The following is a 14,074-nucleotide window of genomic DNA, read 5'->3' as shown; positions in this document are numbered from 1 at the left end:
GGGGGGGGGGGGGGGGCACACCCACCGTTTATAGGAAATTGAGAGCCCTTGGCCCAAGAATGCACCAGACTAAATTTAGTTAAATTTCATTAAGCCGTTCAGGACAAGAAGTGTTTTAAAGGAAAAGTTGACAGACGGATGGACAATGGACGCTGTCGTATGGCATAAGCTAACCATAGTCCTTCGGACCAGGTAAGCTAAAAATCAAAAGCTTTATTTGAATAAAATACTTCTTAGCATTTTCATTGACTTAAACAAGCCTAACAGTGTATATAACTTACACATCACAGACACAGTTACAGTTGTAGTTGACTCCCCGACAACATTCCTAGCAGTACATCTGTACGTCCCGTGTTCTGACTTGTCCAGTTGTCCCAGTGACAACACAGCTGAGACAGTGAAGTTGGTGTTGTCAGGTTTTGTCCAGACAAAGGAACAGCCTGGACTACAGTCAGCTGTACAGGTGATGTCCGGTAATGTGTCCCCCTCAGTCCTGGTGTAGGTAGTGTCCGGTGGGGACAGGGTAACAGTACCAGGACCAACTACGAAGAACATATATGTATATACAATATATATAATCAGAAAAAACCCCATCTAAAGTCCTTGTGATGTTTAAATATAAAATAGATCAAAGGAGAACTGTTTCTTTATGTTGACAGTACAACACAGAAATTGATGACGTCATGATAAAAAAAAAGATTGTGTTACAAAAAGAGATACATGTATGTGATTACAGACATGAGTATCGCAACGGACTTTTCTCAAGATTATCTTTTTTAATCATGCAACCATCTTTGCTGTTAGAACAAGTTAAACCAGTTTTAATATAATGATAAACATTGATTCTTCTTAACATAGCAAATGAACAGTCCCCCCGATGAAAATCTAAGAGGTGAACGCACTAGAGAGGTAATATTAAGAAACTCTTGTCATTTGTTATATATTTATATCATTTTTTACCTATGCTTTTGTGAGTCTTATACATTTCAATATTTTTACAATGTTGAGAATTTTATATGTACATAGACTAGATTTAATACGGCTATATAGGCCGTTCAATGACCACTCTAAGTGCCATATCATGCCAACGTCACAACCTGGACACGGTATCAGCACGATCTATATCATGTCACATTATACTGACACCGGGTAAGCTACCCTAGTGTTATATACAGCCACAACCACTTGAAGGAAATTCAGTTTCAAAGCAAACATGTTGTGATATTCTACAAATCATAACACAGGAGTTTTGAATCCATTTAATTAAATTATCAAGTTTTTCATTACATTCGTTTTTTACATAATACTTAACACAAGCACGTGCTTCATAGCATCAAGCAAACACAGGCTTACAGAATACCTTGAATACTATACAATTATGGACTTCAGGTGAGGTATATCCCTGATTTACGAACCAGGTCTGAACAATATTCACAGAGGCCGAAGGCTGGGGGGAATATTGTTCAGACCAGGTCCGTAAATTAGGGACAGACCGAAACTGAAGTCCACAATTGTTTTATTATATGACATTTACAATGAGATTAATAATTTGTTAGGTCGTAAACATATGGATAAAATGGACCATTTTGGAATCACAGAGTAAAGAACTTCAAAAACAAAATAACATACACACAAATTGAATTTCAGGTTCAATTCATGTGATATTTAATTTCAAGTAAATATTTTTTGCACAATCGACATCATCAATATTCACATAGTTCAGAATTTGATGAGATAATTCTAGTTGAATACAGAAGTGTGATTGGTGACAGAATTACAGGCTGACTGGGAAATTACCTACGCCTATTTTCAGTAGCAGTCTGCAACGCTTTTCTATTGATAGGTCGAGGTCGAGGTCTATAACACTTTTCTATTGATAGGTCGAGGTCTGCAACACTTTTCTATTGATAGGTCGAGGTCTGTAACACTTTTCTATTGATAGGTCGAGGTCTGTAACACTTTTCTACTGATAGGTCGAGATCTGTAACACTTTTCTGTTGATAGTTCGAGGTCTGTAACACTTTTCTATTGATAGGTCGAGGTCTGAAAAACTTATTTATTGATAGGTCGAGGTCTGTAACACTTTTCTGTTGATAGGTCGAGGTCTGTAACACTTTTCTATTGATAGGTCGAGATCTGTAACACTTATCTACTGATAGGTCGAGATCTGTAACACTTTTCTATTGATAGTTCGAGATCTGTAACACTTTTCTATTGATAGGTCGAGGTCTGTAAAACTTATCTATTGATAGGTCGAGGTCTGTAACACTTTTCTATTGATAGGTAGGGGTCTGTAACACTTTTCTATTGATAGGTCAAGGTCTGTAACACTTTTCTATTGATAGGTCGAGGTCTGTAACACTTTTCTTTTGATAGGTCGAGGTCTGTAACAATTTTCTATTGATAGGTCGAGGTTTGCAACACTTTTCTATTGATAGGTCGAGGTCTGTAACACTTTTCTATTGATAGGTCGAGGTCTGTAACACTTTTCTATTGATAGGTCGAGGTCAGTAACACTTTTCTATTGATAGGTCGAGATCTGTAACACTTTTCTATTGATAGGTCGAGGTCTGTAACACTTATCTATTGATAGGTCGAGGTTTGTAAAACTTTTCTATTGATAGGTCGAGATCTGTAACACTTTTCTATTAATAGGTCGAGGTCTGTAACACTTTTCTATTGATAGGTCGAGGTCTGCAACACTTTTCTATTGATAGGTCGAGGTCTGTAACACTTTTCTATTGATAGGTCGAGGTCTGTAACACTTTTCTATTGATAGGTCGAGGTCTGTAACACTTTTCTATTCATAGACCGAGGTCTGTAGCAGATGATTTGATTGCAATTAGCTGTTAATCTATGGCTGGGAAATTACCAAGGTCTATTTTTAGTAGCGGTCTATAACACTTTTCTATTCATAGAACGAGGTCTGTAACATATTTACAGACTCGTCACATGACGTCGCTCCTTCAATCAGGGCTGTAAATTAGCACCAGTCATATAATAATAGCATATCCCCCCTTTTTGAGCGAAACGTTAAACAAATATTCTCATAAAAGATAGTAACACAACACTTTATATTTAACCCAAATTTAGCATTTATAGACTTTGTGTGCTGTATTCACGTACAGTAATTATGCATACTGGCTGTATTTTTTTGTATCTTAATACTGGCAACTTATCACGGTTGTATTTTTCCGGTTCACCAAGGCAGTTGTTGTGAAGGTACTTAAACGGTATTTGATGAATTAATCAAATGCTGTTAATTTTCATTTGTATTGTTGAGTATTCTGTTTCTAAGTATTTCCATACACAAGACCATGAGGGCATCGCGACAGGCATCAAGATCATTTGTCGGTATAGCAGTAATACATCATTTGACACAGACTGTTATTTACGTACTGCGAAGTAACCATCAAATTCATCTAAGTTGATTTCACGATCGGGCGACCCTGTCAATGTGAGACTGAGTGTTTTCTGCAGATGCGGATCCTCTAACGACGACTGTCGGATCTGGGCCAAATTCCTGTCTAAAATACGTCTGGTAGACTCAATAGACTCCATAAACATATTCACATCCTCTTCACGTGAAGCCTCATGTAGTATGAGCGGATTCCATAACAACATTTCCAGAACAACTAGCAGCTTTCCAAAAACATGTTCAACAACTGGAGCAAATATCCGTAGTGGTCTGCTGCATCGGGACTGTTGGCAGGTCTTACTGGTTGGGTGGTATGAAGGGTTAGATGGTCTGATATGTTAATGCATGCCTGGTATGAGGGGTTTATCAGCATCTTACTGGTTATGTCAGAAGAAAATTACAAAATTTAAATGTGAAATTGAATATTATGATTCAGTCAGTTACTCAATTTCATAAACATTACACTTGTACATACCTTGTTTGATACTATATTTACTAAAGAACAGTGTGTGATTTGTGTGTTTCAATTTGTCTGACTGAACATCCTATGTAAAGGCATGTTTTGGTTGTAGAATCAATATAACAGATTAAATGACAAAATTAATTAAACGTCTATAAAACAGTTTGCGAAGGAATATTTAGTAACCACTCGACCACTCAACCAATCAATCTACCTGATCCTGTTGCCTTAGACACCGTAGTATTTGTGACATTTCATTGTTGCTAGTTCTCATAGGTTTCCGAACAGTGTCATTCCTAACACATGAATTTCTGTTACCACAGGAGATCACTTGAGGTACAAACTGAAAACAAAATTATATGCAGACACATTACTTCAAAATGCCTTCCAGTTGCTAAATTAAAGTTTAAAACTCGACTTTTTCTCTTTCACGCACGGTCTTTTATACTCGGGTTACATTTTGGAGGCTACTGGCAGGGGGTAAACACAACACATGCTATTTTTCGGGAATACATTCAAATCGCAATATATCAAAAAATGATACAAGCATACATGGAAAGAAATGTGTCAAACATTAAAATGATTTTATTTTGCAAATACTCTTGTTGTCGTTACAGCGAGAAAGTTTTCGGACACCAAACAAATGCATGAAACCATTTGAGAAAATGCAGATTTGACACGTTCAACACGGGGCAGACACATCATAAAAACAGTGTCATAGGAGTGATAAGAAACTGACAATCTGTGATTGACTAGCTCAGTGATAATAAATGCAGCATGCATTGCTTAATATTTAATCTCGAACGTAATAGTAATATGTATGTGTAAGTCTTCGCTAGCCAAGGATTACAATCCGGTCGTTCTACATATTTTCCGTCAATCAGTGCCTGGATTGCCGTTTCTTGACGATGTCTTAGTTCTGTTAACTTGAATTTCTCACAAATAGATTGTCGAATGGGCACTTCCATGTTTGTTTTTTCACCGAAGCTTTTTTTGTCACACGTATTTTGATTAGTTGGTGAATACGTAATTATAAGAGACACAACTCGCACAGGCCGCTATGTGGCGTACCCAGGAGCATTCAATTTTGCTATGAAATCTGCCAAGGGTGAAGAGTAGGTATATCGTACTGGATTGTAATTAACCCTTGGCAAGCGAAGATGGTGTAAATCATACTTACTCGCAAACGGATCTGTCCTTGGCTAGAATACCGGATGTGCCCAACAACACCTGTGCTATCGTTTATAATCCGCTTGTGAAGAACTACATGTGTTTCAGTTTTATCAGTTTTGAACATTTAAGTTCAAGATTACATACTTTTATGCTACAATTGTTGTTACATAACATATAATATTGTCATTTTGAGACAACAATATCAGTTTTATTGATGTTTCGCCAAGATTTTTGGATTCACGGATTGATATCACAGAATGATTTCACAGAATGTCTATCATGGCGAGATGTAAACAACATTCTGAATTAAGTCTGCGAAATCCTCGTGTTTTCCACTGAATCTGCATGTGATCCATGTTTCCTTCATTAGCAGCCATAGGTAACGATATTCATTTAACCAAAACTTATCATGTTACCGATTGTCAATACCAGATTATTGTTCATCCCCAACGTGTCTTCAGAAAGGAATTTTGTCGATATTAAATAGATATTCGTAAATATATCGGTAGGTTTCCATTCCTTATATATCAGATAAATAAATTATTTATATTTAGTAATATTCAGGTCCAGTACACTCTGCCGATTGAGCTATTTAAGCAATAAACTGCATAGATGTGGCAGACCAACTGGTATAACTGCCACATGTGTCACATACAAACTTATCATGGTGTGCTACCAGTTGGTCTGCCACATATATGCAGTTTATTGCTTCTATTTATATTTCCATAATGAGAATTCGCAAAAAAAATTGTCTTTTCCAAATTTCAAATTTCCCGCTTATTACCGTCAGGTCAGGTCAGTATCTAGAACGGCACAAAGATAACAGCTGACGTCATGCGCTATTTCCCATACAAAATTGAAAAGACTCCGCAACTTTCGTTAATAATTCATTTGATTTTGATTTAAATATATATCATATTATCGATTCATAAATAGTAACCAATGACATTTTGTAAGTAACTAATCAAGTGTCGTAAAACATTTTCCGATTGTATTGCGACCTATATCCTGCGCACGCACTCAACGGAAACCCGCAGTAATCAGGTCAGAGTTATATTTGCGGTCCGGCATTTTGTGTCGATCGTGCAACCGGAGAAGGTTGAATTGGTGAAAAATCCAGGCGTAAAATTGTTTGTTGATTTCACAGACACTTGAGACAGGCAGCTGGTGTTAGGGATCAAAGCAGAAGATACCGATCAGTTCGGTAGTGACACTGTTAAGTCGCTCGGAGGGGCAAATACCAACTTCAGTTATAGTCTCATAAGATGAAGCTGATATTGGCAGTACTTTAGTAGTAATATAGAAGGGCTTTGCCACACCAAATGTAAATATATAGCTATAGAGACCTATATAGCTATATACACCTATACATTATAGCTGTATTGAGCTATATTTTCCCAGATTCTATTGTCATTAATATAAAGCAAAGTCACATCAAACAATAAGATTTTGGTAATGTTGACTACAAAAAGCAAACATAATTTTTAAAAAAGAATATTTATATTTAATGTCTTTTGTTATCAACCTAATGATATACTCTTGTTTTAAAAGCGACTTTGTTTTGTTTTCCTTAAAAAAGGAAATCACTTGAAAGTAGCTCAAAATTATTTAAATCATCAAATATATGTCTTTACAGCTATATATAGCTCAATCGACAGAGTGTACTGGACCTGTAGTGCCCGACCCGTTAGGCGAGTGCACTATACCTCTCCAGACAACACTATAAGAGAACTGTCCCCGAGGGAAAGGGTCATAATGGATTTATTACATCACATGACTGTCATTTGACAATAAAAAGTAGCATATTTGATAATTAACAACAAATGGCAATAAGATATGTTTTTGAGTAGATCTCTCCATTTTTGTTGCGTATTCAATGCACTGGATTGAATCACCGCTAGGTCACATACGGTTCCCCTTTCCAGTAGGAAGTCTGTAAGGACTGCTTCATCTTTATGCATTGCTTCGCCTAATTCTCAGATTTCAATTTTCATAAAATTAAAGCAAAGTCGCATAAAACAAAAAGGTTTATGGTAATGCTGACTACAAAAAGCATACATTAATTTAGATGTTTATATTTTCATTTTTCATAAACGTAAAATTTCCGATTTTTTTACATCATTTTTTTTTAAAGAATACCTATATTTAATGTCTTTTGTTATCAACCTAATGATAAAATCTTCTTTTTAAAGCGACTTTGTTTCGTTTTCCTTAAAAAATAAAATCACATGATCTATTTCAGATAGGTCAATCACAATTAATAGAGCTAGTATAGGTCTTCACAGCTATAAAACTCAATCAGCTGAGTGTACTCAGGACCTGATATGTTGTCCTGTAAGAAAAGCTACAGTGATGCAACCATAAACAATTACAAAAACACTCCTCTGCTTCTTAATAAAACCTTGTTTTTTAGCAAAACACATTGTTTTGTGAATTGTTTGTTCAAAAATGAAACCGGTGGGCACACAAAAAAATGTGTTACGGGACCAATTGCTCTTTATTTTTACACCTGAAAAAAAATGCCATTTGTCACCAATGGTTAATGTAGCTCCCCCTTAACAGACTTGCTTTGGACTTCCGTTGGCTTCAATGACTAAAACGTGCTCGTTCTTGGACTCTATTCCGTTTTTTAATGAAATAGTTGTTGAATTGTTCGACAACTTCGTCATATTTTTCCTCGTCAACGGCCACTTCAAACACTTGATTTTTAAACACGTTCTGCTTGACCACTCACTGCATTGTTCAATGCATTTAGTGACTCGTAATTGTTATGTGTTAGTTTCGTTGTTGTCTTAGGACGCACAAACCTTGTGATCCAGTCATTCCCGGGGCTAGGGTACCTAAATTCAAACGTCTCTGGGGCAAGGAACTTTGTCATCTGGACGAATCGATGTGTTACAGTTCCTTACAGAAAGCCAGTGCGCAAGCATCATTCTGACACCATGTTGGGATATTCCACAATTCATCACACGAAAGGTAACTGTATTTGAATCTATGGAAAGTTGCTCATTACATTCGGTTTTTATACATAATACGGGCTTTAAATCATCAAGCGAACCTAGACTAATACACGAAATACAGTCGAAACTGCCGAATTCGAGAGTAGCATAGCTTTAAATGAATCATATGATACTATATTATAAAAAAATAACAGAACCAGAAATTGTAGTAAAACAGCTGTAACAGAAAATAATAATATTTAAAAAAAAGCATAGTAAACTAGTTCATTTTCAGAAATGGCTGACGATCTCAGAGGAAAAGTTGGAGATCTTAAATATCGCTCCATGAAAAACAATCTCATATTTACTGAGCTGGGAGGTAGCAACGATACGAAACTACCGAAGAAGTAATTGAAATCAAATATTTGTTAGGAACTGGGTATGAAGAGAAATATATAGTTGGGAAATATTCATTCATCCGTGTGATTGAACTGTCCTAGCTACATGTGTGACAACACGGAAGACGGTGAGGTGCAGAAATCTGACGCACACAGCACCCGCATAGTGAAATTGCACAGTAAATGCTTCCAATTAGCTGGTAAACACCTAACAGCAGGCGCCGGAAAACGATCCCGCATGCGTTACACTCTAGATGGACAAAACCCATGATAACATTAACAGACAGGCACTCGGCAAACATTGCTGCGACAAAATACACCAACGCATTGCCCTCCATACCCCTCTCCCCCAACCCCACCTTGCTTTGCTTTCCTAGAAGAAATGTGTGATTTTGATAGTGGTACAATTGAAAATGCAAATATAACCATCAAAAGCCACATTGGTCTGCATCGCTCACCTGGTATTCGTCTCACAGGCAAGATACCTGTACCTATGACACTAATTTATTTAATAGAACCTGTTCAAAAGTCTAAACACATATGACCCCTGCGATATTGAAAGTCTAACAAGGTCAATACGTTTATCAAACTGTATAACTCTTCATTCCAGCATATTTATTTGTGAAAAATAATCAACCTTATACTTCTGTTTATTTAGAAGAGGCCATTCACAGATTCATATTCATTTGACCAAAATCATTGATCAAGGTCAATCACATAAACAAACTTCATCTTAACGTTGAATTGACCAAATGTCACCACCCTATACGTTTTGGAAGAACTTGTTGCTTAAATGTTTTCGACAACCCTGAGACTTTGGATATGAATAAAGGTCAGTCATTTTAACCAATCCATGTTGGCCTGTATCTGAGCAAGTAACTGGCCATATATTATCCCTATAGACATTTACGTTAACTTAAATGCATTAACAGAGTTTACCCCTGCAACCTTGAACATGGGTGAAGGTCATTATTTGAACAAAAACCGTAGATCTTTCTCGGTCTTTGAAATTGGCCAAATATCATTACTTTAGGCAACTCATTTATAATCAAAAGAAGCCGTTGAAATATTTTAAGCACACTTGGCGAATGTGACCTTAAACATGTAACTCGTCATATGTCATCACCAAAGGTCTTTTGGTTATACAACAGAAGTCCTTTTTATTAGTTGTCTTTCATTTGAACAGACATCGTATGACTTAATTTGATCAAGTAAGTGGCCAAACTAGGCATTCTGATTATTCAGAAAAAAATACTTTACAGTTTTCGACATATATTACCTCTGTGACCTTGGATATGAATCAAGGGTCATTGATCCTTGGCCTTAAGATTATTCAGATTAAGTTGTTAAAATATTTCTGTGACACTTGCCCCCTGTGACCTCAATAATGATGGAAGATCATTAATTTCAACAAGTTTTGTTTATCCCGAAATTCTACGGGCCCCATAGCTATAGTTAATAACCATTCATTTCAGCATGTTATAAAAGCCCTGTATTGTTATTTGTTGCTAACAAATTTTAACATATTTGACCCTTGCTACCTCGATTATTGTGAGGGTCATTCATTTGAACAAATTGTGTACCCCTTTAATTATCAGAAAGAGATAAAACTGTGATAAAATTGTAGTCAATGTGCTAGACCACTATTGTCATTATGTAAAACATCTGTATTGGAAATAGCAACAAAGATGAGTCTGATGCTGTAATTATTAATGTTTTCATAATGGAATCATGTCTTCAAGACGATATTTTGTCGTCAGTGTACCCCAATTCAAAAATTGTTTATTCAATTTGTATGAGTAGATATCAAATTTTCTTTTCTATAACAAGTTGATATATCCCGCCTGTGGTTCATTGAAGTGAACGCAAATTACTTTTACGGTCACGTTGGCTCTTTGGACTAAGGGACACTTTGTTATTTGCGCTAACATATGGGATAGAAGATCATCATAGGCAAAAACTTACACACAGTTCAAATGTATTAGACTCAGAAGAGTTCAGATTAATTTTCTTCTCCAAAAATGAGGTAGACAGTGTCGCTACTGGCTAAAAAAACTAGCGTCTGCTTAAACTAAACAGAGAAGGGAAGGGTGATAACAGACTGCATTGGCGATTTGGGGTGATATTAAGGTTAAAACAAATCGCTTTGTATCACATAGCATACGGTGTTATCCAGTGAATATGCCCATGCCATATTTTTTGCGTATTAACACATGTTATATTACCTATCAGCCCTGTGATTGATTGTAAGTTTCAATTGTTTCAACTCTGACGTCACGCCTAGGACAAGTACATGACGTCACGATGACAATGACAAGTTTTTGTTCTCGCAAACTGGTAACAGTGTAGAGAATTAACATGTACACGCTCAATTATGTGCTGAAGGAATTTTATAAGTGAAATTTATTCTTCATTATTGACATTGAAAGTACTAGGACTTTCATAATAATATCGCGACATACATTTTCTTCTGTTTTGCAGTATCCGGTGGTAATTACAGTTAAACAAATAATGATATTCGTCTCCAATTTCATTCAGGTCGCAAAAAATACGTTTTCTATCTTCTCTTGGAATGTTATTCCGTCTACCACATTCAATTGGAAATTTAGCATTAACAAATTTAAATTTACAATAAACATTTGCTAATCTTGTTATTTGAAAACTTACACAACATGTAAGTTTGGTTGATGTCAGCAAATGCACACACGTGGAGAAAAGCAGAAAACGACGAGCAATTTAACAAACCAAATACTACTAGAACTATTGAACTTGCCTTCGTAGGAAATATGTCAGGAGCACTGAAGCATCGATACCAAAAGAACCATTACAGCCACACGAGATTCCGAAGTAACCGTGGCAGTCAGTTTCAACAGACCTATCTGAATATGACGGCAAGTCGTGCATAGTCATAGTGGACTATTACAGTCGTTCGTCGAGGTCTTGCAGCTCGATTGCTATAAACCGGTCATTCGCAAAATCAAAAGCGCCTTTGCTCTGTTTGGAATCCCAGAAAAGGTTGTCTCGAACAACGGTCCGCAGTACTCGTTCGAGAAATTCGCGAATTTCGCGTCAGCGTTTTATTTTGTTCATATAACGTTAAGTGCCAGAATATTGTCATGATCGGGTCATTAAAACGTGCGACATTAGTCAATCGAGATTACGTTACGGAGTAGTCCTCAGTAGTGGTCAGCAGAAATCATGTGTTGGTTAAAAGGTGGTGAGTAGTTGTCAGCAGTTGTCAATTAGTGGTCAGGAGTTGGTCGATAAGGGTCAAGCAATAGCCACCGGTGTTCAAATAAAGGTCAGTAGTGGTCAAGTGATGATCGGTATTGGCAAGAAGATGGTCAACATTGCAAAGTGGTGATCAGTAGTAGTCAATTAGTGGTAACAATCTGAATGTTAAATGTCGTCTTTTGGTTTCTTTATTCGACTAACACTTCCCTTATGTTTCCATCTTCCAAATGCCTCTTGGAAATGTTAATGTTTAACGTCACTTTAAAGCTGCTCAACATTTTAAAACTGGGTGTTGAATAGTGTATGTCGAGTCACGTGACATTCAAATTACTAAGTCATAGCCCTTAGATGTAATATTCGTCCATCCCTCACTCCCCCTCTTTCTTCCCACAGGCTCTAAGTATTGGTGATATCATAGGAACCGAGCAATATGTTAGTTATTGTACGAGAGGGGCGGAGCTACTTCTCGAGCGCGTAGCGCGAGAGATGTAAGCTCCGCCCCTCGAGTACGATAACTGACATATTGCGAAGCCTATGATGTAACCGACTTGTTGCATAAAGTGTCACGTAACAATTTTAAGAGAACATTTGAACAGTTGATAATGTCCCGAACTGGTCACATGAGCACAGCAGTTCGAGCTTCAGGAGACTGTATGCTGCACCCTTGTTAGAAGTGAGCAAATTATTGGACCCTCCGAAGGAGAAAATGGTAAAAATTGAGGGCGCTACATGGAAAAATGGTAACTCAGATATTTAGCCTACTAATGTGAATATTAACATGCCTACAGAAAAGGACAATGTTCCATTTGCTGATATTTCTAATATGTCCAGAAAGGTGTTTCACAATTGCCACGTGTCTTTTAATTACAAGACCGACTGGTACCAGTTCATGCTAAGACTTTAACTTACAAAACGGAAAGTAACGGAACCGTGTAACCTGTCTGTAAAGGCGAAATTTGTTGAATTGTTTGCAACAATGTTGCTTAATAAAATGTGTTTGAACTTCCTGTATTCGTATTTTTATTTATTTCCCACGGTGTCGATATCCTATAAGCATTCACTAATTGGCCACTGTACACTTTCATTGGCTGACCAATGAGAATGGAGAATTATATTGTATTCAGTATAGTGGAGGAGCCTCACTAATACCATATGGTATTAGTAAAACTGTGTAATTAAGTTGGTTATACCATAGCTAGATCAAAGGGAAAGTGACACGTCTATACTGAATGAAAAAGTTGAATGCCGAGCGTCGTATGTCGAGCTCCTAATTATTCAAAATCTGAATGTCGAATATCGCAATTTGTTGTCCATATTTGATCCGTGTGACCTTGAACGTAGGTAAATGTCATTTATTTGAGGACATTTTAAAGCATTCTATCCCAGCTACTTACAAATAGTATAGACTCTCGTACATTATTCAATAAAACGCGTTTCATACTCACATATATGACATACTCAAATATATAACACTCACATACAGTATACAGTGTCAAACGTATTAACTCCAATACATTTCGAACACACATTAAAAGTACACGCACATACATTAATGCTAAGATACATTATGTGCTAGCATATCTAGACACGCACAAATACACACATTACAAATGACCATGTATTATACACTCACCTATAACGTCCACTGTGGTCGTGTCTGTCTGTGGTGGTGTTGTACTGTCGGAGTTGTCATTTCTCCCCTCACACGTCCATCTGTCCCCGTGACTGTAACTGTCGGCGGGAATCTGTATCCCCAGTGTCCTCGTGTCTCTGTTACAGGTAAATGTGTAGGGTGGTGTTGATGGACATGATGTCCCAAAATTTATTAACACATTGCCTATTCTACCTCCACCATCATTTAGTCTATAGTTAACAACAGCATTTAGACCTGTGTAGTCAGCTGACCACTGACACGTGATACTGAGGGTCTGACCGGACACGACCTCGGCTGTAGGAGAGGGACTGACCATCACGGATAATCCAGTCATACCTGTGCGGATGAGACAAGCGATTATCAAAAGTATGGTATATTTTTACTATGTTCAGTGAATATATTTTGGCACGGATAAAGGGTTTAGAGTCAGATTGGTCCACGTGTATATTGAGTATATAAGGATGTATGTCGACATTAATTGAGATAACAGTAACTGTAAGTTTGTTTAACAGGGATTTATTGTATTTTCTCTCGTCTTNTCTCCCATTAGTTAAAGTACTTACATGTACCTGTAACTGATCGGTATACGTATGTCTCCCATTAGTTAACGTACTTACATGTACCTGTAACTGATCGGTATACGTATGTCTCACATTAGTTAACGTACTTACATGTACCGGTAATTGATCGGTATACGTATGTCTCCCATTAGTTAAAGTACTTACATGTACCTGTAACTGATCGGTATACGTATGTCTCCCATTAGTTAAAGTACTTACTTGTACCTGTAACTGATCA

General features: G+C 37.0%; 1 protein-coding gene across 1 annotated transcript; it reads right to left on the bottom strand.

Annotated features, from left to right (window-relative positions):
- Positions 1 to 213: 213 nt before the first annotated feature.
- On the bottom strand, positions 214 to 13,608 carry LOC110459580. The gene is made up of 2 exons (XM_021511909.1): positions 13,256 to 13,608; positions 214 to 542 (listed from the first exon to the last, which is right to left on the bottom strand). Exons 1-2 carry the CDS (start codon positions 13,590 to 13,592, stop codon positions 214 to 216), a joined length of 666 nt encoding a protein of 221 aa, XP_021367584.1. The 5' UTR covers positions 13,593 to 13,608.
- Between the last annotated feature and the right edge of the window lie 466 nt (positions 13,609 to 14,074).

This window comes from Mizuhopecten yessoensis, unplaced genomic scaffold (genome assembly GCF_002113885.1).
Source record: "Mizuhopecten yessoensis strain PY_sf001 unplaced genomic scaffold, ASM211388v2 scaffold10129, whole genome shotgun sequence".
Taxonomy (NCBI): domain Eukaryota; kingdom Metazoa; phylum Mollusca; class Bivalvia; order Pectinida; family Pectinidae; genus Mizuhopecten; species Mizuhopecten yessoensis.
This window is presented reverse-complemented; position numbering and strand designations above follow the sequence as displayed.